The 24995-nt window shown below is 40.5% G+C and overlaps 1 protein-coding gene across 9 annotated transcripts in view; it reads right to left on the bottom strand.

Annotated features, from left to right (window-relative positions):
* LOC139445297 (glycine receptor subunit alpha-2-like) overlaps positions 1 to 24995 on the bottom strand; it is a 140574-nt gene that overhangs the window by 11767 nt on the left and 103812 nt on the right. For 6 of the 9 annotated variants that reach the window (XM_071226428.1, XM_071226452.1, XM_071226432.1 and 3 more), the window contains exons 3-9: positions 15439 to 15509; positions 14806 to 14873; positions 10733 to 10855; positions 10244 to 10267; positions 4475 to 4701; positions 2054 to 2136; positions 565 to 711 (exon numbers count right to left, since the gene is read on the bottom strand). In XM_071226428.1, coding sequence (XP_071082529.1) covers positions 565 to 711; positions 2054 to 2136; positions 4475 to 4701; positions 10244 to 10267; positions 10733 to 10855; positions 14806 to 14873; positions 15439 to 15509 — 743 coding nt within the window. Of the gene's footprint in view, positions 1 to 564; positions 712 to 2053; positions 2137 to 4474; positions 4702 to 8975; positions 9033 to 10243; positions 10268 to 10732; positions 10856 to 14805; positions 14874 to 15438; positions 15510 to 24995 lie in introns of all 9 variants that reach the window. The other 3 variants (XM_071226461.1, XM_071226476.1, XM_071226483.1) reach the window with 3 other exon arrangements.

The raw sequence follows: 24995 nt of genomic DNA, 5'->3' as shown, positions 1-24995 counted from the left end.
CGACTATGCTTGTCGTATGAGGCGACTAACAGGATTAGGTGGTCAGAAATGAAACCACATTACTTAATATATCCTCAGACCCATGAAGATCCGGGGTAGAATATATATTTAGCAAACCATGCTTCCCGTAAAAGGCGACTATGCTTGTCGTATGAGGCGACTAACAGGATCAGGTGATCAGGCTCGCTGTCTTGCTTGACGCATGTCATCGTATCCCAATTGTGCAGTTCGATGCTCATGACGTCAATAACAGGATCTTCTGGTCCAGACTCTATTATTTACAGACCGCCGTTATATTCCTGGACTATTGCTGAGTGCAACGTTAAACAACAAACAAACAAACAAACAGTTATATCACGGCGAGTCAGGTTGATGTCGGAGGAAAGCCCGAAGTGATGCAGATTTTAACACATGGGTGAAAGTACGGGTATGGTGCTGACAAACCAACAAGCATGGAAAACAGGGATTCTAACCCACGGTCATGTTTCTATGGAGACTAAAGGAAGCAACTCTGGACAGCGAACTGAAGGCCCACGCTACATGAAAGTACTGAATGCGCCTTACCTACAATCATGCTGGTTGCTGAATTCTTGAACTCGCAGCTGCCTGCTGAATTGTACTGAACCACAAATCTGGGGAGTGTCATGCCCTCTCGCATTATCACCGGAGTGGAGTGCCACTTGAACACCACGTTGTCGGCCGTATAGCTGTCTGCAACACAAGGAATACAGATACAGTCACCGGAGTGTTCCCATTGTCCGTTGGCAGAAGAATAAAAAAACATCTGTGTTTTGTTGTACCATAGGCGGATCCAGAAAGGGGGGGGGGGGGAGACCAGGTGGACCCCATCCCCCCATCCCATCCCTCGAAAATCAAATGTCTTGGTAAAATGGTAGTAGATTAAATTTTGATATTTTGGACCCCTCCCTTTTAAAACTGCTTGATCCTCCCTTGGGTAACATTGCTTTTTTCAACAAAACTGAAAACAGTCGGGCAAAATATAAATATACACCTATGTTGGCTTAAAATTATTCAGTACAATGGTTATTCAATGGTGATGTTTTGGATACGGGTATCAAAGCTGTGTTTTGGCTTTTACCTTTGTAGTTTTTCGGCGATTGCTTTCTTCTTTGTAACGTTTTAAAAACGTTTGTGATTTGTTGATAAAATCCAGTTTTAGAATGTATACTTTCGTTTGTCCGGCATTTTTTACATTTTGTGGAGAGGATTCCCAACCTTTCTTTTGAAATGTTATAAGGTATGGATTGGTGTTCAAGCAACTGGTATACATGGAATTTGAAAACGACTTGACACACATTGACAGATGACAGAAATTGGTATTGCTACTGGTTTGGTTGGCGGTTCCAGTCGGCGATTTAAGTACCGTCATTATCCGCGACACAATTCAACCTACCTCTTATACCGCCCATGACGGACACGTGTACACGCCTACCTTCACACAGTGACAGAGCAATTACGAGAGCGACTGGGGACTTCTTGGTCTGTGTGACTACTATACCATCTTCCCGAGGCAAGGACGGTAAAAGTCCAGTTTCGACCCTTGCCTAACTAGGCTTCAACTATGGAGTTAGATTTTGGCTGGACCAACGAGTCGATGCATAGTCCAATCAAAATCGCGAAACGAAATCGACATCCGGTTCGTAAACAACATGGATTTCAAATTGCAGGATTTGCAAAAGATGTGTACCGTCAACTGGGCGACAACAGCAATTTTCACAACCTTTAATGTTTTTTTAATGAAGGTGCTCCAGTGATTTGATGCACTTCGCGATGTAATATATAGCTTTATATTCGATCAGATTGTCTTGACTGGGCGCCGCCATTTTGTTTGAAGCAAATGCAAGTGATACGAGAGGTGGAATCTTATTGGTCTTTAGGAGGGGCATACAAGGGACATAACTCGTAAGAACCACTGGTGGCGCTACGATCGAACCCAGAAATTCCAGCCTAGTTCGGCAAGGGTGGAACCTGGACTTTTAAAGTCAGTTAACTCCAATGGCTCGGGGACATCATACTGCCACATTGTACTTACAGCTGCTGATGTTGACGGAACACGTCTGCTGGTCGTGTGGGTATTTGTGTAGGTACATATCACAGCTCAGGGTCATGGAAATCCTGAAACCAGAACCAGAGATAAGGATGAGAAGTGAGACCGCCTCATCTGTTACGTTAATGTGTAAAGATTCAGGGAGACAAAACACACTCTACAAGACTTGCATGCGAGAGGGATGACTTCAACTTTCCCTTTATGCCGAGCAATAGTCATGCAGCTCCAGCGTTTGGCGTCTACATTTCACAACGTTTGAGGTACTATCGAACATGCTCTTTCTACGAAGATTTCAAAAGAATGTCATACGACTCTTGTTGAGACATTTCCGACTTTGACGCGTCAGTGACCAAGAATATGTACGATGCAATTATTTATCTCTTCTTGCATAATGTTCCGTGGTTTTCAGGTGAACATCGATTGCCTTTGCATGTGTTTGTGACGGGCAGGATACGCTCACCTATTAGCGAACACCTGGCATTATCACTATTTGATAAGCAGATATGTCTTATGAAAATGGAAAGGATTTTGTCGTTTAAACGTGCACGACTAGATCAGACAACGTGGTCACATTACGCCGTCACCATGCAGACAATCGAAGTACGGTAAACTACGTTTATAACGAACACGCTTATAACGAACTGACGGATATAACGAACAGTTTTTTGGTCCCGGCATTTGCTGTTTTTATGCTTATAACGAACTACCGTTATGTATGTCATTTTGGTCTTTTTTATTTCCTGGGTCAAAATAATGATATTATGCAACCTGCAGAATACGTGATATTGGCGATAGACTTCCATCAATTACGTCCCGGCACTTCATGAACAGTAAAACTCGAAACAGTCTGATAGAACTCATCACTTTCGGAATGACACACCGTCAACGCTAAAACAAGTCTGAGAGCCAAAACCAGGCAACGAAGACATCATGTCCTTGAGGTCCTCTTTACGAGCGTAGAGTCCCGACAAGTGCCCTTCAAACAAGCCTCCGAGATAAAGCTTTGTACAAACTACATTATCCCCTCTCAGCATCATCACCAAGCACAGATACATCTTGCCATGACATCAGCGTCAAGACTAGGAAGTGCATCATATGTTACAAAAAAGATTTATATATCCCTTGACGGGAATACATCAACAAGTGTTTCGACAGTTCACACAATAAACTCTTGAAACATCTTCCCGCTGATCCCAAATTACCATAAACTGGGAAAATAACAAAATAACTGTCATGAAAGATTAATTTCTTGCTCTTCGCACTGTATTCCCTGAGGAGATATTAGGTAATGTGTTTTCATTTCTGTTATGAGCAATTGTTGCTTTCGGGAACAGCATGGCTTGGCTTGACAGCTGTTATTAATTTACGTTACAAGGTGAAGTAATGGATTCCAAATACGAATCTAATCTTTATTTTTCCAGACACGCACGGCAGGTGATAAATAGTTTATTATCTTAATACGTACGTATTGTCTATGTTGCTTTAATCATGGTATGTATGGCTGTGGTGTTAGCCTAGAGGTTACAGCGTTAGCTCGTCGCGTCGAGTACTTGGGTTCGGTTCTCCCATGGAAACATATGTGAGAGCCATTTTTGGTATACCCCGCCGTGATATGCCCTAAATCATGATACAGCGGCGTAAAACCATACTCACTCACTCATTGTGGATCTAGTGAGTACGATCTTCCCTTCATGCTGGAATCTGTTTTTTCATTGCTGTTAATTATGTATACCACCATGGCCGCAGAGACATCATCCTCGTTTATACAGGGTATTATACCAGGATCAATTCGCATAATGAACTTGCGACGTCTTATCAATAACTGACTCTGTCCTTTCTATAGACTTTCTACATACTTTTTACAGACTTTCTACAAGTATTCTAAGACTTTCTACAGATTTTCTACTACTATCTACAGACGTTCTACAGATTTTTATAGACTATGTACAAACTTTCTTCAAGTATTCTAAGACTTTCTACATACTTTCTACATACTTTCTACATACTTTCTACTACTATCTACAGACTTTCTACATACTTTCTACTACTATGTACAGACTTTCTACAGATTATTTACGGACTATGTACAGACTTTCTCCAAGTATTCTAAGACTTTCTACAGACTTACTAAAAACATTCTACAGACCTTCTACATAATTTCTACTACTATCTGTAGACTTTCTACATACTTTCTGCATATTTTCTAAAACTTTCTACATATTTTTACAGACGTTCTGCAGACTTTGAAATATTTTAAGACTTTCTACAGACTTTCTAAAAACATATCCTGCCCCCACGGGCGACACCCGCCACAAACACACGCAAAGCCAAAGCAAGTGTTTATATGAAAAAAAACATGGAAACATATGGTACACGTCAAGAAGACGACCAACAAGATCCTCCTACCTGATACTCGACTGCACCGTTCCGTTGGGATACAAATGTAGCAGTTTGTTCGCCACCGTCACGTCATGCATAATTGCCTGCTTTTCGTTCACGAAATACAGATCGGGTGTCCAGACCCTGTCCATGAGCTTGGTGTCCACTTCTATCCGGGTCAGATTGGTGTGGTCCGACCACAAGAGTCTGCCGTCCGTCCAGTTTTGGCGCAAGTAGATGCTCATTGAATACTCCTGGAAGTCAATACAGGGCTCAGATGGGTGAAACAAGATCTGCATTCTGGGGACACTCTCCCAAGGGAGTAGAGAATATACATCCTCCATTGTCTGAGATGTTAACATGCGTTTTGTGGAATTAGATCCTTTCAAATGTGCATGTTATGTTATTACTGTGATGATTATGATGTTCACAGTGACGTGTAGTTTAGTCATCAATGGGCGTTATGATTATGATAAGGGGGAAGACCTTGATGGTCTTGTGTATAAACTCCTTCACAATATGCTAGCGAGACAATATAAACTCGGTTATATCACGGCGTTTCAGCTTAATGAGGAGGAAATCCCGGAGTGAGGATTCACAGTCGCCTAAGGCTGAGCAGAGTTGCCTCCCTTTGTCGTGTCAGGATCTCCTCCCACATTAAACTGACACGCCGTGAATAAATGAAATACTGTTATAATTGACGAAGAATCAAATTCAATCGCTTTTAAATAATAGATCAAACTACATTCACAGCCAGGTTCCTTGTCAACGAACACACATATCCCATGATGTCTATATTTGGTAAGCATGTCGAAAGAATTGGCATTTTGTGCGTCTAATATCACTAGACTGTTTCAATATCAGGACCAAAACTGAATACCTCCCTTCTACGTAGACAGGAATGTTGGTCGAAACATTAGACATGTGAAGACTTCAGACACAGTGTCCACATTATGAATCAATGCTGGATAGCTTAATATTGAAAGAAATTTAGATAAATATACTGCCAGTTGAATAACTTGAATAACTTTGCTGTTACTGTTACTCTGGCCAGTACCTTTTACTAATATCAAGAAAATAAATGACGTAAAGAAATAAGATACTACCGTTTTAACACTACTTCAAAATACAGACAAACAACTGGTTTCAAATTGTTATTGTCACATTGAGAACAAATGTATCCACACTATGCGCGCATTCAGCCTTTGGATACACAAGCCTAACCGACAGTACATGCTGTTAGAGAAGCCACCGCTCACAGCCTTCAGAAACATGGACACGAAGTGATGCGGAATGAGGACCTTAATGATGAAACATGCTTATCGTTTAACACTTGCTGGCAGAATATACAATGCACAGGATGCTGGTGTTATTAGTAATGTAATGTTTGTTTGTGGTTTAACGCCGCACTCAGCAATATTCCAGCTTTATGAAGACGGTCTGTAAATAATCTAGCCTGAACCAGATACTCCAGTGATTGACATCATGAGCATCGATCCACGCAATTGGGATACGATGGTATGCATCAACCAAGTCAGGGAGCCTGACCACCCGATGACGTTAGTCGCCTCTTACGACAAGCATAGTCGCCTCTTAAGACAAGCATGGGTTGCTGAAGACCTATTCTACCCCGGATGTTCACAAGGTGTTATCAGTAATGCCCATGTCACACTATGCACGTGAAGATGAACGGGAGGGTGTGGTGCTAGTGTGTTTGTGAGTTGTTTAACGCTGCTCTCGGCAATATTTTAACTATTTCAGTTTGGGACAATCCTGTGAGTGATCCTATGATCAACATCGAAGGATACGATGACACGAAATTAACCAAGTCACCGAGTCTGACTAACCGATCCATTATGTCGACTGTTACGTTTGTTTGTTGTTTAACGCCGCACTCAGCAATATTCCAGATATATTACGGTGGTTTGTAAATAATAGAGTCTGGACCAGACATTCTAGTGATTGACATCATGAGCATCGATCCACGCAATTAGGATACCATGACATGCATCAACCAAGTCATAGAGTCTGAACACCCGATCCCAACACGCCAAGCGTGGGTTGCTGAAGACCTATTCTAACCCGGATCTTCGCGGATCGGACTGTGACGCCCAACATAGCTTATTGGGGACCAATTCCAATCGGGCTTCCGGGGGATTGTTGTAACGGTCACTAACATAGTGATGACAGAAACACCGTCCGTGCAGTAGCAGGGGGGAGTTTACAGGGATTGAGAAAAAATGTCGTTCGTTACGCCATCAGTCTACATCAATCACGTACTAACACATAATGACATATCGCCACGGGGGTCGTGGGGGGCGGGGGCGGAGGCGGGTTGGGGAGGGGTGGGGGTTATATGTGTGAATCTCTGAACATATCGTAATCTGATCATGAAGGCTCGATTCTAATAGATTTTAATAATATATTTTAATCATAGATTTTAATAATATATTTTGATCATAGATTTTAATAATATATTGTTATTGTAGATTGCACTAATAGATTTTAATAATAGATTGTAATAGTAGATTGCAACAATTCATTTTAACAATAGATTTTAATAATAAATTGTAATAGCAGATTGTCATAATAGATTTTAATAAATGAGTATAAGCAGCACTAAATAATACCTTCCTAGTGAAATGACTAATGATTCAGTTTGTCTGTTCAATTTCTGGCGAGTATTCAGAGAACCAGGGCGCCTGTTGTTCTGTTAGGAGGAAAGGCGTATGTTCAACATCGTCTAGATATGACCATTGATGACCGTATCGACCGCACTACAGATGGAAGGGGCTGGTCATTGATAAGTACATAACTCGAACCTCATCATTCTGACTTGGAGACTGAAACAACGGCTCGTGTGGGGTTCTCATAGAAAATTTATTACCAGTAACCTAAGAGGCGAATGTGGATTAGATGGTCAGGCTCACTGACGTATTTGATGACGTGAAATCGTAACCCTACGGCGGGCATCGTTGCTCATAATACCGACTGGCTTGTCTGGTCCAGACTTACAGACCGCCGTGATATAACTGGAATATTGCTGAGTGCGGCGGAAAACAGCTTACACTCACTCACTAAATCGTAACCTATTAATTGTTTAAATGGCAAAATATCTACTATTTTGAAACCATTCAAGTCTTTGGGCCGATGCTACTATACAAGATTGCGCTCGTAAATAAATCGTAGTTATTAAGAACACATTTCTACGTTTTAAATACACTGGTTGACTGATGTAGGCAAGTAAGACATACTGTAATGCCTCGACGGAACGCTGGAAAGAGGAATATTTATTATGGAAAGTGAAATATTCATAAATTCAAATTGTAGCACAACGAAACAAATTGGGTTTGTCGTCCACCATGATACAAACCTGGCAGATTGTCTGAAAGCGTTTGTGTCCACGTGTCAAGTATGCGTGTGAATACTCAAAGATTTTGACATTGTATAATGGACGCATTTTGCTAGTTTGTGAATCCTAAACATCACCCGATCCCTTTGATAAGTCTCCCATACTATGGAAAGGACATACGTGTACATGTATCTGATCATGTTGTGTTTTTTACTTGTACTCAATAAGAATTGTGTAAGTAAGTGATCTACAATTCAATATTCGGTATCTTCTTTGTGTGTACGTGCGTGTGCGTGTGCGTGTACACGTGCGTGTGTGTGTGTACGTGCGTGTGCGTGTGTGTGTGTACGTGCATGTGCGTGTACATGTTCGTGTGTGCGTGTGCGTGCGTGTGTAGGTGCGTGTGCGTGTGTGCGTGTGTGCGTGTGTGCGTTGTGTTTCGGACACATACGATATTTTCTTTCGCAAGAAGCGGAATAATTGTAATCATTTTCGGGACAAACGTTACGTCCTTTGATAAAACATGAGGAAACGTACTTTTCCCAAGAAAACGTAGGTCCCAAAATCCTCAATCGTTTAAAACACGTGCTAATCCTTCAAACATGTTTCTGTCATTAAGGTAGTCTATACTACTCTACCCTTGATAGGGATATATCTTTGATGCACATGAAACACAAAACAACGTTTATTTTCGAATGGAATGACAAATCTGATTATCTCTATCAAAAGTTGAGTAGTATAAGTATGTTTATGTAGATGGATATTCACAGTGTGGTGATTACACCCCTATTTCCAAATTTGGCGATTTAAAAAACAGAACAGCTTTTTGCGACACTTATATTGAAGAAACTGTGAAACCCTGACACACACAAACATACATACTATATGAAATATATATATTTTGTATTTGCTATAAGCATCCGTGATCTGTTTTATGAAAAGAATACAAAAGCATTTCATTCATAATGCATAACATTTTTGAATAAAATCAATCCTTCAGACACATCTCATGAATATTTCTTAAAAATTGTCTGAATGACTTATTAGTCAATATGTTATATCATTTTTGATAACCAGACACAGAAAAGGACACACACTGGTTAACTGAAACAGGGTGGAACTAAAGAAACGAAATACATCTTTGGGTTCAGAGAAGCTGACAAAAAAGTATCGTACCATAGTTGATGGAGCAAAGCCGTATTTTGATTTGCGTTTAGCTTTCGCCGCAGTATCCTTGAAATAAACGAACAGAGAAACAGGCATGAAGGAAAAGCACATGCTGAAAGAGGATCTTCATTGTAAGAAGAAGACTCTATGCTTGACGTTTGAACAGAAATAATTCAATTTAAAGGCAAATCTCATCTACTGACATTACATTCCTTTCAAGAAATCATAAATCCACTTTTGCGCACTATCATATTTATTATAATGAATTTTAAACTTTCGAGTTTTCTTTTTTGCAGTAAATTCAACATTTTCATAGCAAATACGTTGAAATTATGATTTTGTGTTTGTTTGGATACAGTATTCGTGAGCTTATCAACACAAATCACCTTTGAACGACACATGGAACAGACAACACTAGAGATGTGTTCAGGGAGCATCACCAAGTGGTTGAATGTTAGAAAGGTAGAGATTGCTGAACCAGCCGGACGCACACACACACATGCAGTTGGACAGTGTGTCGCTGGAAGCAAGGAGAAAGATGGAGAAAGCAGGCATACGCTGTGTATCATTCAAGGACAAGCATGTAGATTGCTTTGACTTAATACTAATCCATAAAAGTGTCTTTAGATACTATCCTAACTGCTGCATTATCATAGTGTATCACAATGCTTCTTATGTTTAACATTAGGGAGAAATATGAGAATATGTGGGAAAGTAACTTTGGGTTAGGATAAACATATTTTTTCGACCTGCATTTGTCATCAAATTGTCTTTTAGAACTTACAGTGTGGATTTTAAATAGCTTCCTATTCAATTACCATCAAATCAAATCGTTAAAATGATGACATACATTTGTAACATAATTAGCTATTTGTGCAAACCAACATATGGAGATCCTTCTAACGGTTTTTATCGTATTTATGTATTTTGTTGTCTAACATATTGTAGTCTAGTATTGTGGTTGGAACGCCTTGACTTGGTAAACGAGGTACTCTGATATATTCCTCGAAAGTTTCATTAACTGTGATAAATTGTTATTTGATTTTGAAATCTGTCGAGTGGGATTTCTGTTCTATTATTTCCATATAAAGAATGCAAAGAAAAAAATCAGCAAACTTTTATAGGACAAAAAGAATAGAACATGCCATCCCTAGAGCTCGGAGGTATAGCATTAAGATGATAAGTATAACCAAAATAGTTCTCTCAACTAGAAAAAACTCAGTACATCCAGATAAGGTTAGCACAGCAGGTACAGCAACTACCTATGAAGCCCTCACCTGTTTCCCGTTACCAGGCAACGGCTGTGTGTTCCAGTGTAGGATAACACAGATAATGTACATTGTATACGATGCTGATTGAGTATAGCGTTAAATCACACCATATTCCTCTACATTTGTTTATCAAAATACAATTTCACTACGTGAGAGTTTAAGACTTTAGGGTTTCAGAACAACATCTGTTTTGAACCTTTTCGATCTCTCACTATCTTATCTTTGGATACCACATGAAAGATATATTTTCCGTGTCATGTGTAAAATTCTTAAAACATTCTAACAAATGTATTCACATCTCATATTTTGTTGAAAATTTGATTACAATCTTTCATACAAACATTAACGTCAACGTGAGTTCGATATCGCTTGAATTTATTAATACTTTCTGTCAAATGATTTTTATATATGAAAATAAACAAAATCTACAAAGGAAGGGGGCGAAAGTAGCTACCACGATATAATTCAATATACGACACATGTGAATATACTCACCATTGTTCTATAGTTTCTAATATTACGTTTAGAGGAAGATCGGTCATTAACTGAGCTAACCCATTCGTTCTGGCCTGCTGTGACTGCTGGTTGTTTACGCATGCACGGCTTCCCATCACTTCCCTGTGGCAAACAAGATGTAGGGAAGGTGTACTACAAGCTACAGCGGTTCAGTGGGGGTTGTGTGGGGTTCAAAGGGGTTAACTGCTATGTGAGTTCTATAGATGTAATTAAGCATGGACAGGCATATGGCAGGTATATTTGTACAGAAATAGGTTTGAAAGAACAGTATATACAAGATCATTCACTCTGTGGTTGGCGTATTGCTTCAGAAGAACATACAACAGTGACACTACAACACTACAGATACGACAACTGTGGTACACCACATATAAGCATCTACACCTACAAAAGTCACAATACCTGACTTGTTCAGTAAATATTTTGCTATTGGTTGTTATCTGGTCTATTAGAAGGAAATATGTATTATATTTGTTATATATTACCATATTCAATTTGAAATAAAAAAGTCTTCTCAGCTGACACTTGGGAGGGTTGAAGTGATGCTCTGTTAACAATTGTATTACAGTGTCCCCAGTGGTGTTTGGTGAGCAAAAAATAAAAAAAAGAACTGTCCATCGCCTCCTCACTTTTGTTTTGAATATAAAATACAAATTACTCTACTTCCCTCCTCACTGCCGAGAAACACGTGCCAAAGAAGACTTTTGTTTGTTTCCTGCTCTCTCTATCACCATGCACCACACATGAGGTGATGTTTGTTGTTTCAATGAAGCGTTGGGTATCGTCATTGCATTGTCTTCCGAAAGAATTGATCAATTTCCAGACAATTATTTTACCTCATCATCAAGTTGACAAAAAAGATATATTTTCTGTCATATGAAGTGAAATTCATTGTATGTAAAGTCCAGTCAATCCATGAGTGAGTGAGTGAGTGAGTTGGGTTTAACGCCGCTTTTAACAGTATTCCAGTTATATCACGGCGTGTCAGCTTAATGTGGGAGGAAAGCCCGAAGTGATGCAGGTCTCAGACGTTTACCACTTCGGTGAAAACCACGAGCACGGGTGTGGTGCTGACAAACCTAGAAACATAATCGGGGCGAACCGAGATTCGAACCCACAATTAAAGGTTTGTGGCGTGCCCAAGGGACGCAACTCTGCACAGCGAATCGCGGCGCCTTAGACGACTGGGCCACCCGTGCCCCCCAATCCATGATGACGTTGGGGTAACCTCCTCTATAGAAACATACAAACACCCCCTTCTACAGGACTACCAGGACAACTGTCTAGCTCTACACGTTCTGTTGACCTAAGTACCTAATTTGTGTCCACGTGCCATGTGTCGATGCATGATGGTGTATGTGTTCTGTCATGTTTGTTTGTTGTTTTACGCAGCAATCGCAACATTCAAATATACTGTCTGGCAAACGAAAGCATACGCCCATGTTTGATGGTGGCTAAATATGAAACAAACAAAACATTGTTATTATTCGATGGTGATGTATTTGATACGGGTATCATAGATGTGTTTTGGACCTTAAGTTTACAGTGTTTCGGCGACTGTTTTCAGCCTAATAATGTTTTCATAACGTTTGTAATTGTTTGGTCAAATCCAGTTTTCAAGTGCAGGTTGTCCGTTAATATGACGGCGGTCTGTAAACAGTCGGGTCTGGACCAGACAATCCAGTGATTGACCGCCCAATGACCGCCCGATCCCGACAAGAATTGGTTGCTGAAGACCAATCCTGACTCATATCGTCACGGGGTGTGCTGTTATGTCACGTGGTACCTCTGACCTTGAACTTTGTCGACACACACATTTATACTTGTGAAGGAGTGTGAAATGCTGTTTTTGTAACAACAATCAATACATTATTTACATGCCTCCACAATGGTCTAACAACATTGTGATCGACATTTTGACCGTCACCACATCTCATTTGAAACCAACCCCTATAAGATATGGAAACGATTTATGGTCCTGATGTGTTGTTGTTGTTGCATTAAGTGTTTAAGAGGTCGCCTTCTGCCTAGGCAATTTCAGCTGACCTGTCCCTCTTTGGGACTCCTGTGTGTGAGTAGGGTACACATATCTATTGTGAGTTTGGTGTTCACATAATTTCTGTTTTTGTATTGATATGATTTCTATTTTCTTATATTGATATGATTCCATTTTTATCCTTGGCTGCTCTGTTTATATACGTTCGAGTAGCTGTCCAGCTCTTAGAAATAGAGTTAGTTTGGCCTTCGCTATTGCATCTCTTGGCTTTAGGAGATGTTCCTGATGTTCAAACATATGGAGACTTGATGTAAGTCTACAACTATCTAAGGTGAGGTGAGGTGAGGTGAGGTGAGGTGAGGTGAGGTGAGGTGAATTGGGTATAACGTCTCGTCCCAGATTGTTGCACTTATACAGCGATGTGTATAGACGTGCGTATGTGTGTGGCTGCTTGAACTAGTCCGGACTGAGGCCGATTTGAAATACCATGCAGCAGTTTAACATGAACACCCCACTCAGACACAGTATACTGACTCCGAGCCGATCAGTCCTTGTTTTAGCTCCTTAATACTGAGCGCCAGACAGGGTAACAGCAAGTACCATCCTTTAACGTTTTTTGGTATGACGCGGCCGGGAATCGAACCCTTGACCTTGCGCTCTCCGGGTGGACGCTCTACCACTAGACCACGGAGGCGGTCCAACTAGCTAAGGAAAAACATAATGCTCATTATATATCACCTTGGAGTGGAATATTTCATACGTACGTGATAATGAGTCTCTGGGCTGTTGTTACTAGTAGCTTGAGCATAACAATTGTAAGGTCGATAATGTAGCTTGACAGGCGTCTAAGGGGTACTAATTGTGGTCTTGCTATTCAGGACATTTGGCACTACGTGGTGAATAACACTCATGCTTCTAATACATGCAAGCTCGTGTGGCCGGTGTTCTACACTCACTACTAGCTACCGTGACAAAGCATGCATTGTTGTTACTGCCACTGGTTTCAAGAATTCCAAAACACTGGAATCAACAACATCAAACGCTTACATCGTAGTTTTGAGAACGGAATCTAAATGTGTAATTCAAACAATCGTCACCGACACCCCTGACACCATGACACCCACAGCCCAACACCAGGTGTCTGACACCCCGAGAACGGAGATAAGAATGTTACTAAAAGCAGACACTGTCCTTTCCCTTTCCACAATCTGCACACTTCACTTTCCGCAGTCATCACTTCAAAAGACACAGACGACTACAAGACAAAGAGCTTCAGACAGAGGTTGAGAGGGGGCCTTGTTTCAAAGTGGGTCAGCATGAGAATGTCTCTTTAAATAACCATAAAGTGATTAAAGACTCAGGATAACCAGCAGAGATGTTGTAGAGAACAAGATGCAGAACCAAACATGCACGGCTGAACAACGTCAACATGACCTCCGAATCAGGACCATTTTCGTTGCTATAACAGTTCGTCTCAACGCCATCTGTATATGCAAATCTTCATCTGATGACACCTTCACTTAAACACATGCTCCTTGTCACCTAACAGGGCATTTCACAACAGCCAATGATCCAGTTTCATTTACACTATCTCTGCTATATGGCAACAATAAGGGGCCAACAAATTGGAACCAACTCTATTCGATGCAAAGGTCACTCACATACGGCCCTAGACAATATACTCCATCCAAGCATAGGAAAATGACATCACTGAGACATGGCGAGAACATAAGTCAGAAATAGCCTACTAATTGAGCGTTCATTCCAAAGATCCGGATGGACAATTTCAAATTTCGACGTCTGGTCTGATATCCACGATTGCACTTGTCACTGACCTGTCATAGCAGCAGATAACATCTTATTTCAAGAGTCCTGTGTAAAGTAGGTAGACAGCTTTCTCTTGCAGAAGGACGTGGTGTTTCCAACAACAATGAAAATGACACATTCTTTCAAACGTTTAACAAATCACCATGACAGCACAATTTAGCTACGTCACCAAGCTCTATCGTCACCATGGCAACAGAGGCAATCTACATACGTCACACACTTTACTCACCATAGCCGATTCGTCCACGGAGTCTATACTGAGCACAAACAGTTGAACCATCACTCTTGTGGGGAAATCTGCAATGAAATACGTCATTTTGGTCTTCAACTGATCCTGCCAAATGTCGTGCAATCTGAAGTACTGACACAATCCCAACGTATTGACTCACAAATCCCAACGTATTGACTCACAAATCCCAACGTATTGACTCACAAAACCCAACGTATTGACTCACAAATCCCAACTTACAGATGACGATCTACTCAGTCTACTCAGGTTTACGTCTAATTGTCTACTCATTTCAAACAAATTTTTCACAAATATTTAATTTGGATCAACAAAATGTTGCTACGATTTTTGACACCGTTTTTCTCGAATGTCTGATATCAAGTTGTTTTTTCGGTGGCATTCTAGAAAACAATGTTCGTTTGCGCGTACATTCTGTGTTTTGTAATGCAGTAAACTACGGTTATAACGAGCTCAAAAGGGCACCTATTTTTGGTTCATTATAACCGTAGTTCGTTATAAGGATATGCACAGCATATATACAGCAAACCAACGGGGAAAAAATAGTTCGCTATAAACGTCAGTTCGTTTTAGCGTGTTCGTTATACACGTATTCTACTGTATGCACATACTCACTGTCATTGAAGTTTGGTGCAATTTTGGGATCATAGGTTCCATTGTTGAGGATGTCCTTCAGTATCTCCTGCCTGGAACACAATGCAATAACATTAGCAGGGAATACCAGGTGAGGATGTCCTGTCTGGAACACAAGGCAATAACATTAGCAGGGAATACCAGGTGAGGATGTCCTGTCTGGAACACAAGGCAATAACATTAGCAGGGAATACCGTGTGAGGATGTCCTGTCTGGAACACAAGGCAATAACATTAGCAGGGAATACCGTGTGAGGACGTCCTGTCTGGAACACAAGGCAATAACATTAGCAGGGAATACCGTGTGAGGATGTCCTGTCTGGAACACAAGGCAATAACATTAGCAGGGAATACCGTGTGAGGACGTCCTGTCTGGAACACAAGGCAATAACATTAGCAGGGAATACCGTGTGAGGATGTCCTGCCTGGAACACAAGGCAATAACATTAGCAGGGGATATCGTGTGAGGATGTCCTTCAGTTAATCCTGCCTGGAACACAAGGCAATAACATTAGCAGGGAATACCGTGTGAGTATGTCCTTCAGTATATCCTGTCTGGAACACACGGCGATAACATTAGCAGGGAATACCGTGTGAGGTTAACGTCATATCCATTGCAACACTGTTGGAAATGTCTATTGTAACATTGAGGGAAATGTCAACTGCATTGTAACATTGTGGGGAAGGTCATTTACATTGTAACATTGTGGGGAATGTAACAGCCATTGTAACATTGAGGGGAACGTCATTTACATTGTAACCATGGGAAACCTCAAATCCACTGTAACATTCAGGGAAATGACATCTGCATTGTAACATTGTGGGTTACGTAAAATCCATTGTAATTTTGTGGGGAATGTAACAGCCATTGTAACATTGTAGGGAACGTCATTTACATTGTAACATTGAGGAAAATGACAACTGCATTGTAACATTGTGGGTTACGTAAAATCCATTGTAATATTGTGACTTATATCAAAGCCATTATAACATTTTTGGAAACGTCAAATCCAGTGTAACATTGTGGAATGGGTTGATTATGAAGCGCCAAGTGATGGAAATGCACACTTACCTAAGTTAGAAAAACGTAAAACATGAAAAATGTTCTCTGTTACAAAATGACATATTCAAGCTAGTAATACATCACAGGTTTATTGTGTTAGCTTCAACTCCTGTGACTCGCTCCCTGTATTACAATGCATTGTCGAGATTATTAACAGCTGGTTTGGGAAGCTTCGACTTTCTCTGCCAACATGTGCTGATGAATGAATTACTTTTATTAGAGTTTATAAACTTCGTTTTCCTATCAACGCTGACTCGTACATTCTCATCTGAACATCAGATGCCACTGATTAGAAACTTGATACATTCGCATGGCCATAGCCTGAAACATCAATGGTTATTCCTATTCCTAGAAGACACCCAATCATACACGGAGTATTAAGGGTATTCATCAACAGAGATCGAATTCATCCTTAAAACCATCGTGTATTCATTAAAAAGAAATTGAGAACTTGAAACATTCTTCACCAAGCACATCAACATTTACCATCGACACATGATATATTAAAGATGACACATGATGCCACTTTTAATGCCAATGCATATTTGACGAGAAACTAACGCAGTAATTATGAGGAGATACCTGAAGCCGGAGGCTGAGCATTGTCGATGAAAATGACATTCAGCATGTCAGCGTACCAGGGAACATGAGATACATATTGATAGCATCCTGCTGCTGGGTTGACATGTAGACCATGTCTACACGCTGAGAAATACGTTGTGGTATATTAGATAACAACTTGTTATACCCTCTATGTGAGTGAAAGTTGTAGTTTATATTCCATATAAATATACCTGCGAAACAATAATCGCATCTAGGATTGGCAAACCAGTGGTTGATAGCAAGGTCGGGGCCGATAAAAAATAACACAGCAGTGTCACACACACGCTATCGATTTACGCTAATAAATTCAATCAGATACAATTATGAATTTGTATATCGTACTTTCCTATTTGTAACTCACCAAACGCGCTAAGACCATGATAGATCTACTTTATAACCCGGGCAAAGAATCAGTACGCCCTCGAGTTTGTTTCTCAGCTCCCTGGGGACTATACAACTAAAGTGTCTTGTGTGGCGCCAGTTGGTTAACCGTCACATGCTATCGGGTACCCATTCACTGCTGGTTGAACTGAGGCATATTTCGAACAAAGTTACTTACTCATGATATAGTCGGAATCGCACAATTATCGCTTTATGCAGAGATTTCTATTGGATGTGGAAAGAGTTTTGGCGCTTTGTTGTCTTAGTAGCACCAAATGTGCTCCATGTGCTTAAGTGTGGAGCAGGCCCAAGCCCTAGAATCGATCAGGAGTCAAGCTGAAGAACGCTGCCATCCATCCAAATATCCTCACTACAGGCATGGGATTCCAGAGACGTAATTCTTTGATTGGTCCTCTAGTGACGTGATAACGGTAACTAATTGTGTATATTTTCCAGTCAATGTGTAGAATGTGATTCACTTTACGTTTATGTTTACAATTTACAAAATGCCTAAATATTTCAGTCATGTCCAAAGTGACTGACAAATATGTCCATTTATTTGACAGAGTGACTGCCAATTATTAAGAAGTTCAAAAGAGCTTTAAAACATCCACATAAACCAATTATGCAAGGATTAGAAGCCACCACATAAACAGAAATATACATTGACTTTCGTTTTCTTTTAATCCTAACATTTTCAACCAATGGGTGAAATTCAACAAACTTTGTTGACATGTTTGGAATTCCTTATCCGACTTTTATGAATATGGAAAAGGTTTATCTCTTTTATGATAATAATGAAATAAACGGACAGATTGTTCTGTCAAGTTGTGATGATTGAATATTTAGGCTTTTTGTAAATTACTTAAGTGACATTTGTAGTCAATTACACATTAAAGAATATGGGAAGGATTTTGTCGCTTTTATTTATTATTATATTTATGACTAGGTCCATTACGAATAATCACTAACATCAATATGATAGTTATACCCGCATATCACACTTGACCACTTCATTTTCCGGACAAAAACATCCATTACCTCTACAAGATTAAAAAGACATAACAGAGCAATATTGAAGCATATTTATTGCTAACACTTCAAACGCTCACAGAATATGGAAAATCCAAAGTTTTGTACCAGCCATTAATAGTAATCACATGAGGACACGGGGAGTAATGGTTGTCAGTAACAAGCTGCCCGGAAACATCACAGAGAAATAACAGAGAATGTGTCATCCATACAGTTGCATGTCTTCAAGAAATTACTTCCTGCAAAATCAGTTTTTTCTCTTTCAGTCTTGCAATTAAATTGTCTTTCAACTGAGGTCGAATGATTATGTATCAGTAAGATGGAATAAGATTTCCTTGCATGCCATGAACTGCACCCTCTGTAATATCCTGGTCTTTCCTAACCAGCCATAAACTGAATCCTACAAAGAAACAGAGAGGGTTGGGGCATCAAATCTATGTCACAGCAGGAAGAAATCCTGTGTTTAGGCCTAAGCTGGGGACATCGCTGATGTTGACCAATGAGGTGAAATGAACCTGACATGAATGCTCTACGACATGTCTACAAGCTGAACTTGATCGGAATGTATGAACATGTTATGGCAAGCGTCTGTCATTATTGCCACCTCTACAATCGAGACAGCTTCGAAGGACGCTTGTTCAAATTGAGTTCGATGGGGATCACAACATTCAAGGCATTAGTTGTTGATGGAAGGGATGAGGACGGGATTTGAAAATGTGACGCCTTGATAACAAAAATAGTGTTCCAAAAATTCACTCTTTGTGTTCCCGTACCTGTTCAGGTCAACAGTTGACTTGCCTTTGCATGTGTTTGTGACGGTAGCTTTTCGCGGACACTTGGTATCATCACTATTTGAATCGTACAATTGAACTGCTTTCAGCAGAGATTTATTTTTGCATATGGAAATAATGTTACCGCTTTCATTTACATATCACCATCACCTAAATAGTCACTCAGTCCACATTTGGATAAATTTTAATAAACTTTATTTTGTAATATTTAAATAGGTTAAAAACGACAATAACAAAAATATAGTTGTTTATTCTAAAAGCGGTTATATAATCCAATAACACTAATTATGGAACGTAGACAGTTTAGTGTCCATCGTCACAATAACGTAGTGTTGAGGATTGGAGTCCAAGGGACACCATTCCCTCCCCCTGCATCCTGCTCTGTCATTCGTCTTCACAAAAAGCGTTTCTAAACGCCCATGAGTCCACTGCTGGAGTACTTGTGTGTTCTGATGTAATCGTCCACTGCTGGAGTACTTGTGTGTTCTGATGTAATTGTCCGGGTGAACTTTGTCGTGAAATTACTCCCATGCTTCAGTGTGTTATCAGTTAAGAGGAAAATGGGGCACTTGGGGAAAGTGCCCAAAGTGTCGTTTTTTAACAGAACATTAAGTAATAGGTTTACCGGGGCAACTGTGGAGGACATTTCCCCAGAGGATGAATCATTACATGAAGTAACAATGGCTTTAGGTTAAACCATGTAGGGCCAGCCAGACCTCACAGTTCATGCTTAATTAAGTTACATTAAGTGAAGTAAACTGTTCGTCTGTCATACTTAGACCCATCCATTCCTCTCACTAACTCACTGTTTACTAGAATATGTGCTTCGTGAGAACAGCTCCTTACAAAGCCCATTTTGCTCAATTCGTTAACCTGCCCACAATCAACCGTTGTTGAAATATTGTGACCCAGACGATATGCCATTTTCACAATCAACCATGATCGACCAACATTCTTTGGACGCTAAGTAATCTTTCAGTGCGATTCCTTTCATGTTCTTGAACGTTACATGTCTCTCCCTTCTGGTCCACACAGTGGCGATGTACAACCAGCGAAGGGTGCCTTGGCCAACAGTTCAACCACAGATTAGTTTTGTGTTGTGGATGACATTAAATACAGTAAACTACGTTTATATCGAACACGCTTATAACGAATTGACGGATATAACGAAATGTGTTTTGATCTCGTCCATTTGCTGTTTTTTTGCTGTAGTTATGCTGTATTTATGTCTGTAACGAACCACGGTTATGACGAACTAAAATTAGTGGTCCCTTTGAGTTTGTTATAACCGTAGTTTAATGTAGTTACATACTTCGACAAACCAGTCTCGCCAGATTGTTCCAATACTCGATCAACAGATATCACTTTGACATACCCTGAATAATATTGACGGCTGCTTTGTGCAACAGTCAGTCACTCGCTATATTGGCAGGTGAACACTAACCCCTCCACAATTAGGAATAATTTAATGATGTTTGTAAATTTTGATGATTGTGGCCTTTGATCTTAGATAGACACGAACGCTTCACCACAACTGGTTGCGGTCAACTGCAGATTAGCATTATGCAAATACCACCAGCGATGACCTTATTCATACCGTAATTCGTATCTCGTTTTCAATTCCACCAAGGTCACAAAAATGAAGAAGGTCACATGACACTGTAACAGACCGCCTCCGTGGTCTAGTGGTTGAGCGTCCGCCCGGAGCGCGGAAAGTCCGGGGTTCGATTCCCGGCTGCGTCATAACAAAAGACCGCCGTCATATTGCCGGAATATTGCTGAGTGCGGCGTTAAAAACAAATAAAATCATAACAAAAGACGTTAAAAGATGCTAATTGTTGTCAAAACAAGGACTGGTCGGCTCGGAGTCAGTATACTGTGTCTGAGTGGGGTATTCATGTTAAACTGCGGCATGGTATCTTAGTGGGCAAACACTGTAAATCGGCATCAGTCTGGACTAGTACATGCAGCCACACACACACGTACATACACGTCGCTATATAAGTGAAATAATATATATAATTGGACGTCACGTTGAACCCTGTTTCACCTCACCTCACACTTTAACATTTAGCTGTAGCCCGTTATACGTTTTCTGAGAACCCTGAACCGAGCTGCATCGATACCGTGGAACTGATCCCCCGATGACCGCAGATGCAGCATTGTAGCGGATTGCTGACATTGGATGCCATTTTCCATCGCTAGTTCTACATGACACAATCAACATAGCGTGTCAGTATATAGTCGATGGTGGGTGTGTACAAACATAAACCTCATTATAACGTGGAGTGTTCGGAGCCGTGGTTCTCGATATAACGCAATCTAACTTTACCAGTTGGAGTCCATCTAACAGGCAGCAGGTGATGCCGATGAATATTTTATTACAAAATTTTATTTTTTTTCAGCGCTCTGGTCCGAGACTTGATATGAAACTTTTATCATATTGTTACATAGTAGTGACATGATAGCGATAAAACCCTTTCCATATTCATAAGAAATCTCTGCCAAAGGCAGAATCGATTGTACTATTCCGACTATATGACACGTGTTTATGAATCACTGTCCAATAGTGATGATACCAGGTGATCGCGAAAAGACATTTACAACATAAAGCCCAGTTTCAATCTTGCCACGACATTGATATCGAATACAAGAACTAACATAAAGGTTATTGGTTTCATTTTGTTGTTGTATATTTATTCCCATGGCATGGGTTTGAATGTTAGATGTGAGAGTTAGACTTGTATCACGGTTCTGTATATGTTTGATGAGAAAACTCCGACACAGTACTCTCAGAAAAAAAATGTTCTTTCAATTAGTCAATCCATCTTTATTCATGATGCTGATGAAGCCAAAGGCCTATAGTCTGGGTGTTTTAGAAATTCATACACTTTCTTATATTCATAGTTTCTGTACAATCACACGTCATTAACTTAGAAAATGTGTTGGCATTTGGATTGTGGTAGAAATAGTTATTCAGATATTGTGCTCTTAAACATTGGACACTGGACACTTAAACATAAAAGTGATCTCCAGGTTTACAAATTCTAGAGTCTATGTTCTCTTTAAATACCAAGATGTTCCTTCGGTCACCTGTGTACTTTAAGCGCTGCTTGTTTGATATCGAGTTTCACAGCATCACGTGTGACCATATCGAGATTCTTTTGAGGAAGGATGCTGTGCCCAGACATACGAGTATAACTCTCACTATAGATCACCTATAACAATGTGACAAGAGCAACGACTGGCTGAAACTAATGGGCGCAATGTGTGCATGTATATCATATCTCTGAAAGTCTTACTCGATAAACATACGTCTCACGGATTTTGTCTATTTGTTTAACGACGCACTCAGCAATATTCCAGCTATATGACGACGGTCTATGAATAAACGAGTCTGGACCAGACAATCCAGTGATTGATATCATGAGCATCGATCCACACAATTGACTTGCATCAACCAAGTCAGCAAGCCTGAAAATCCGATCCTGTTTGTCGCCTCTTACGCAAGCATGGGTTGCTGAAGACCAATCGAAACCCGGGTCTTCACGGGTCGAGGTGACATCACTAAGCTGGATGCCATGGGGTCCGTCTCATGGAATATTTATAGGAGGTCTCGTCACTGTCACTTAGTATTTTGTGTTGTATATATATTTGTATGTGTATATTTGTAATTGATGACCGAGTGATTGTAGAGAATTGCCCTTCGTATGGTATATGTTATCGACTTGGTTTCAGAATAAAGTTACAATGATAGATAGTTTACTTTGAGGGAAGGGTTACCTGACGTCCTCCGATTTAACAGTATTTACGTTGTATCAGAGCGTGTCGGCCAAGAGTAGGAGGAAGGCCCGATGTCGGATCATATATGATACAATATAAACTGCCTGACGTGATGCAGATCGATGTCGTAGGCGTGTACGGCTTTAGTGAAACCCACGAGCACGACTGTGGTTCTCAAAGTGAGTGAGTGAGTGAGTGAGTATGGTTTTACGCCACTTTTAGCAATATTCCAGCAATATCACGGCGGGGGACTCCAGAAATGGGCTTCACACATTGTACCCATGTCGGGAAACGAACCCGGGTCTTCTGCGTGACGAGCGAACGCTTTAACCACTAGGCTACCCGACCGCCTCTGGTTCTCCAAGACCAATGATTATATTCGCATCAAATCTGGGATTCGAACCTTGAGTTTTTTAAGGCCACATGTAACTACGATAATACGTGAATACTGACACATAGTCGTATGTTTTTAAATCACATTTGACTTGAATCTGCGACCTTTCAGAATGAACTTTAACGCGACAAAATGAGTGACAGAATGGCGTTCTATTGTTACAAATGAGTTTCTTGTAAAGCGACAGTTAACTCAGCTGTTTAACCACGTGTTATTGTGACTGAAACATCTGTGTAACCAGACACATGTAGTCGCGATTGCAGAATAAAGATTGACGCAACACTTTGCAAGGTGGTAGTAATCGAATATTCGTGTACCACTGACAACCGTCAATCAGTGTAATTGAATTGCCACAGGCATGAACTCAAGTCTGTGTACCTGACGTCCACAGTGTAGCAGATACATACTGAGGGGCTGAATGATAATAAACAGGAAATTTAGGGTATTGACACCCTCACACGGAGAATCATGTCAGACAATAGATCCCATCACCCTCGCCCTTCCCATATATTTACCAATCATATTGGGAGGGCGTGGTTTGATTAACGTTGGAGCTCTTCATGATAGATTTTTTGTGCACTTTTGCACACATTTATTTGTCTGATGATCCTCTTGTGAAGCATGTCAAGACTCATGATGAAAACAAGGCATTCCACAGTTTTCTAAAACGAGCCAAGAATGTGGGACATAATCGCAATGTCGGTGTTGATTTTGCTGATGGTTCTGTACTGCTGGACGGTACAGACATGAGTGTCAACCAAGCGAAGTGCCATATCAAATCGGCCCGGACTCAGGTTTTCAAGGAGAGGCTATCTGAACGACCACTGCATCGAGTTTATGTTCAGTGTGTTGAGAATCCTGCAGAGTCCGTCGCTTGGATGAAATCGGAAGGCCTGAAAAGTGAAACAGAAGGTTTTCTGTTTGCTGCTCAGGACCAGTCACTTCCAACTCGAAACCGTCAATGTGTGATTTTGCATCAAAATGTAAATATGAAATGTTGATTACGTAATGAATTTAATGAGACTGTCCTACATATTGTCAGCTGATGCCCGGCTTTGGCACAAACACAGTATCTTCAGCGACATGATGGAGTGGCTCGATTTTGTTACCGTCTTCGCAATGCTTGTGTTTTTGACACTGAGGTCCATCCATGGTACGACCCAGAATATGTAGAGGGCGTCATCGAAAATGATAAATACAAAATTCTTTAGAATAGGCCCGTTTACAACCTCAGACGTATCCAGGCCAACAAATCTGATCTTGTCCTTTTTGACAAATCCAATGAAATCATTTATATCATTGAATTTTCTGTCCCTTTTGAAACTAATGAGATTGACAAGATTCAGGAAAAACTTGGCAAATATGTAGACCTCGCTTTCGAAATGTCACGTTTGCATACCAAGTACCAAGTTGCCCGACTACACATTGTTCTCGGTGCCTTAGGATTGGTTCCTCTGAATCTGTTGACTGACATTGGGAAAGTACCCGGGTTT

The sequence above is a fragment of the Haliotis cracherodii genome, unplaced genomic scaffold, assembly GCF_022045235.1.
Source record: "Haliotis cracherodii isolate W230 unplaced genomic scaffold, xgHalCrac1.p SCAF_10, whole genome shotgun sequence".
Taxonomy (NCBI): Eukaryota; Metazoa; Mollusca; class Gastropoda; order Lepetellida; family Haliotidae; genus Haliotis; species Haliotis cracherodii.
This window is presented reverse-complemented; position numbering and strand designations above follow the sequence as displayed.